The sequence below is a fragment of the Oratosquilla oratoria genome, chromosome 32 (genome assembly GCF_046742065.1).
Source record: "Oratosquilla oratoria isolate Oo_2021 chromosome 32, ASM4674206v1, whole genome shotgun sequence".
NCBI lineage: Eukaryota > Metazoa > Arthropoda > Malacostraca > Stomatopoda > Squillidae > Oratosquilla > Oratosquilla oratoria.
This window is the reverse complement of record NC_134808.1, coordinates 1668092-1673958: the sequence shown is the minus strand read 5'-3', so window position 1 is coordinate 1673958 and position 5867 is coordinate 1668092. Positions and strand designations below refer to the sequence as shown.

General features: G+C 39.6%; 1 protein-coding gene across 1 annotated transcript; it reads left to right on the top strand.

Annotated features, from left to right (window-relative positions):
- Positions 1 to 2541: 2541 nt before the first annotated feature.
- Positions 2542 to 3641, top strand: LOC143041780 (KRAB-A domain-containing protein 2-like). The gene is made up of 2 exons (XM_076213831.1): positions 2542 to 2548; positions 3319 to 3641. Exons 1-2 carry the CDS (start codon positions 2542 to 2544, stop codon positions 3639 to 3641), a joined length of 330 nt encoding a protein of 109 aa, XP_076069946.1.
- The last annotated feature ends 2226 nt before the right edge of the window (positions 3642 to 5867 follow it).

The window sequence follows — 5867 nt, the reverse complement described above, 5'->3', positions numbered from 1 at the left end:
GTGTGTCCCATCTTTCCTCGAAACATCCAGATCTTCAGGCAGTAGATGGCACGAGCCATCCACCGACCTCGGTGAAATGCTCCCGGGGCAATAAATCGGATTCCGCGATCAGGAGTTCCCTCGAGAAAGATAATACCTACCTCGAGAAATTCTCAGTAATCATCTCTGGGTTGTTGGTTTTCGAGCGCAGTCTTGGCGAACTGGATGATCTCGTTCTTGAATGGAGCGATGTCGTTGTCGTCGCCCCCAGTCTGGTTGACAAGCGGCCACCTAGTTTGAAACCTCTTGAAGAGGGGGATGTCTGGGCCGGTATAAGGGGCAATGTCCGCGACCTGGAACGCTTGCTCCAACACAAGCTCCAGCATGTGGTGACGGCATGCCAGGTGAAGCAGGTCACGGTCGAACAGAGCCTGAACAAGCTCGCAAGCTCCACTTTTGTAGAATGGGTTGCTGGCTATGGTGTCAAAGCACATGACCCCGATCTTGTTCTCGATGCCCCACTCTTTGACAGCTGCCACCATGGCTTCGGCGATGGCCCTCCCCGTTCTAGAAGGCAGTTTAGGAACTGAAATAAGCTGCTCCTTTCCATTACCAGAGACCAAGATTGGGAGCCTGTCCACCTTCTCTCTCCCGGTTATGTCTGGTAATATTTTACCGTTCCAGTGGAAGACGAGAGAAGCGTCGGAGGCAAAGTTCTCCCCGATGTACTTTAACGTGCAGGGCTACGTGATCGGTCATCTTAACGCGATCCATTGTCGCAGCTAGCTATGGGGTGACCACCTTGATGGTGCAGTGCCTCGTTCTCTTGAGTGGAGAAGCGGTGGACGCGCTTGGTTCAGCCTCATCAGCTATGTTCTCGGCGCTGCTGCTGCTGGACGACTCCAACTGAGCCACGGCGCTCATCCAGTGCCTCCTCCTCCGCCTTTATTTTCAGGGCTTCCTCCTTCCTCCGCTTTACCGCCTTGGCCTCTTCTTTCCTTGAGAAGTCGAAGTCCTCCCCGCCAAACCTTCCTCTGGCCTCCCTTTGAGCTTTGAGGAAGGCGAGGTTCCCGGGTTTTTTATCATAGATTCGGTGGAAGCGTGGGCCACGTCGAAGAGAGTTCCTATGTTTTCCAAGAACTCCTTTTCCTTCCGTTCTTGAGTTGGACCTCCCCTACACCTTCCTTTCTCCAGGTGCTGCCACTCCTTGTGGTGCATGGCGATCCGCTTATTGGTCGTAAGCCATTGGAGTTGATACTTTTTGCCACACGACCGCCGCTGTCGCCGCCTTGGCGCTTGCCATAAGTTCTTCCTTTAGTTCCAGGTGATGGTGGAAAAACACCTGCATCACCTCCCCCACAGTTGGCAGCCTGTGTTGTGATGGTAGGTAAGCAGAGGGATGCCCAATCAGCCAAACTTCAGTGGTCGTGTATTTTTTGTCTTCAGAGTGGATGAGGACGTCGAGGAAGGGAATTCTGTTGTGTATATTGAGTTCATACGTGAAGTGTAGTACAGAGACTGTGAGTCCTACCTGAAAGACCCACAGCTAGCCACGGAAACAGCCTCTGTACTACACTTCACATATGACCTCAATATACACAACAAAATTTCCTTCTTTAACTTTCTCATCCACTCTGAAGACAACAAATACACGACCCCTGTTTACAGGAAAAAGACTGATACCGGAAGGTGCCTGAATGCAGCAAGTGAATACCCCCCCGTGGGAAAAAATTTCACTCCACAATAACGCGCGTTAAACGAATTCTCATTAACAACGGTTTTCCCAACTTTCTCATTAACAAAGAGACGAGGCTTTTCATCACCCGAAACCTAACACAACACGGACAAAACAACACACATTCCACACACAGTTTATTGCAAAAACCAAATGACACCAGCATACAAAACAGACGAACGTGTTCTCAAAGACATCCTTGTATGTAACGTCACATGCACCAACCTACACGGCAAATTGACCCTCATCATATACTACGAAACGCAAAAGTCTCTAACCTTATAATGACAAATAATATCTCTAAAAACAACTCTCTCATCAGACAGACTGATGTGGTACACCAATTCACTTTCCCCGAAGATTGGTTGCAAGCTTCTCCTCAATGCTTTTTATATTGGTGTTACCACTACCTCTGTGAGCAGGAGACTCACAATGCACACCCATGAAGGAAGTTTACGCAAATACATGATGCAAACACACAACAAAACTCCAAACAGACAAGTTTTAGTCAACAATACAAAAGTACTTAAATAATGCAGCAACAACAAGAAACTACACATCTTGGAAAGAGTCTACATTACACAATACACCCCTATCATTAATATACAGACGGACACAGTTAGTACTTTACAATTACACAGCGTGGTTGCGTGGCAACAAAGACCAAACGTCCGGCTACAGTGACTTGATGTCCAGTACGTGTTGCCTAGTTAAGACCTACCTCTCCAAGTTCCTTCATTTACTCTTATTTAAACTCCTGTTTTGTACATTTATTCTTACTTACCTGAAGATGGTTGTATGATTCAACCGAAAGCCCGTATTCTAAAATGTTGTGTAATGTTTTTCGTTATAATAACACCATGGATCTCAGAAGCCTTGTGTTTGACCTCCCTTCAAGATATAAACAAACTATTCGGAAAATTGAGAAAATCACTAAGAAGATAGTGGATATTGAATCAGCCCTGGTCTTCAATCGAACATGTCTACAAGAAAACTTGGTCCTCATTTATACACACACACACACACACACACACACACACACACACACACATATATATATATATATATATATATATATATATATATATATATATATATATATATATATAACGTAGAAACCACTGTTGGAGTAGAAAAGACTGGAAACGGGGAATCTATATATTTCGATTGCAAACTGCAATCCTCTTCAGTAGATACTGAAGAGGATTGCAGTTTGCAATCGAAATATATAGATTCCCCGTTTCCAGTCTTTTCTACTCCAACAGTGGTTTCTACGTTATTGACAAATGTGTGATTACATTTTTCACCTGTAATATATATATATATCTATATATATATATATATATATATATATATATATATAAATATGTTATAGTTAGGTTGTGAGACTTTCAGGGAATTCGTGAAATTACTGTTTCACTTAGGGACTTCAATGAATTACTAAAATATCTAGGATATGTCATGTATTTACTGAAATGATACTCCAGTTATTTCATGAAATCCCTGATGATAGTAAATACATAAAACAACAGAATTTTTATTTTATTTTATTCATAAATCATCATATCATAAAAATCATGTATAAAATGGTTCTGTATGTACAGCTCAAGTTATCACAGAACTAAAGCAATTGTGGCCTCAGCTCAAACCCAGACATCCGCAAAGCCAGGGCTCTGTGGAAAAAGCAAATACTGATATCAAAGACATTCTAGTGGCATGGATGAGTGACAATAACACGCAGGACTGGACAGTTGGACTTAAATTTGTTCAGCAACAGAAGAATTGTGCTCACCATGCTGGAATAAATAGAACACCATACAAAGCCATGTTTGGAGAGGACCCTAAAGTTGGCCTGACATCGTCTAGTCTCCCGCCTGAAATACTTGAAAGGCTAAAATCTGAAGATGATCTTCTGGCAGTACTTTAGCCACCATAATCTACCAATACTAAGTCAACATCTGATGCAACTGATGTGCAAATCTCTGCCACACGTGAAGAAGTTGATGAGCAACCTTCTGTCTCTGGTGAGCAACTACCTGCTCCTGTCAGTGAGTCAACATTTTGAGGTCTTATGGCTCACACAAATACTATCACCGTTAGTAGGTTGTTTCTTAGAGTCTCACGTAAAACACTAAGAAGACCTTATAAGTAAGATCAAAAGTCACAACCTACTAGGGAGCAGGAAGTTAATAAGCCTAGACGCAGTGTCGTTATTTACACAGATTGATGTAGCGGTGGTTCTTAAATTCTTAGAGGAAAAATTACAACCATACCAAAACCGGCTACCACTGCCACTAGAAAAAATAAAAAGCTTCACAAAACTTTGTGTGAACACTAAGGTTTTTTCATTTAAAGATCTTTACTTTAAGCAGAAACTCGGATGTTCCATGGGCTCAAATCTCTCGCCAGTTCTAGCTAATTTATATATGGAATATTTTGAGTCAGTGCTACTACTGGGAATTAAACCACCCGCAACGTTTTGGTACAGATATGTTGATGACATTGTTACGGTTTGGGATGATGAATGGGGCTACTTCCAAGAATTCCACAATAAACTCAATCACTTAACGAATAACATCAAATTCAAGGTGGAATGAGAAATAGATCACAAATGACCATTTTTAGATATCTTAATAATTAGAAATTCGGAGTCTTTATCGTTTACAGTTTATAGGAAGCCCACCTATACAGGGAGCTACCTACATTTCTTTAGTCATTATCCAGACAAAATAAAATATAATGTCGCTTCTGGCCTATTTTTACGTGTTTTGAGAATATACAGTTCATTATATTTAGACATGGAACTAATTTCAGTAAGAAATCAATTAACAAAATTAGGATACCCGTCGTGGTTTTTACAAAAAGCCATTAGAAAGGCCAAAATTACTTTTTATAAATCTGATTCCCATTCCGCCATAAATTACAAGTGGGATAACTGTTGCATAAAATTACTATATAATAAATCAATCAATGATATGTCACAATTGTTACCAAATGTCAATTTTATTTTCAATTATCCCAATAATTTGTACATAACAGATCAAAGAGTAATGCAACTACTGGAGTTCATAAGTTACCTTGTTTAGATTGCAATGATGTATATTGGGGACAAACAGGTAGAGACCTCACCACTAGGATCAAAGAGCACATGAACTCTGTTAAATATGGGCAGGAAAATTCCGCCGTATTTCAGCATGTCGCCAATAAAAAACACCGAATAAATTGGGACGACGCTGAAATAATTTACAAATCTAAATACAGTTTTAGATGAAAAATAATAGAATCATCTTTAATTAATAATTTTCCAAATTATAATATTTCCAATGGCCAATAGTCACCAGATTGTATAACCTCCTTCGAAATAAATAGACTGCTATCCTCTACACTAACAGTGGACAAAATCTACTAATGTCCACGTAGCGCCGGACACGTGACTTGAGCCCCCGTCCCTATCTGCTTACCTCACTACTTTTGTATAAACACATGTTTTTTCTCTCTGTAATCATATCTGGTGAAGAGGATCACAGTTATTGATCGAAATATACGGATCTTTTTACTTTCGCCTATTCTTCTCCGAAAGTGGCTCATTAGTATTGTAGAAATAAGCATTAGTGTGCTTTAATGTGCATTAATGTGCTAATGCATTCTACTTGATTTTACTCATGATTTTTATGATATGATAATTTATGAATAAAAATTCAAGATAAAGCTTGTGCTGTTCTATGTATTTACTATCATCAAAGATTTCATGAAACCCCTAGATATTTCAGTAATTTCATGAAGTCCCTAAGTGAAACATTGATTTATGAATTCCCTGAATGTTTTAGGGATTTCACGAAATCCCTAGTTTTACAATCTTACTGTAACATATATATATATATATATATATATAATATATATACTGTATATATGCACACACACATATATATGTGTATATATATATATATATATATATATATATATATGCAATAAAAACACTAGGAGCGTGTGTTCACAAATTCGTAAATAACCACTAGGAAAAAGTAAACTAACGAAGCAGAGCGCTTTCGTGTAATTACTGAAGATGTAATTACACGAAAGCGCTCTGCTTCGTTAGTTTACTTTTTCCTAGTGGTTATTTACGCATATATATATATATATATATATATAATAT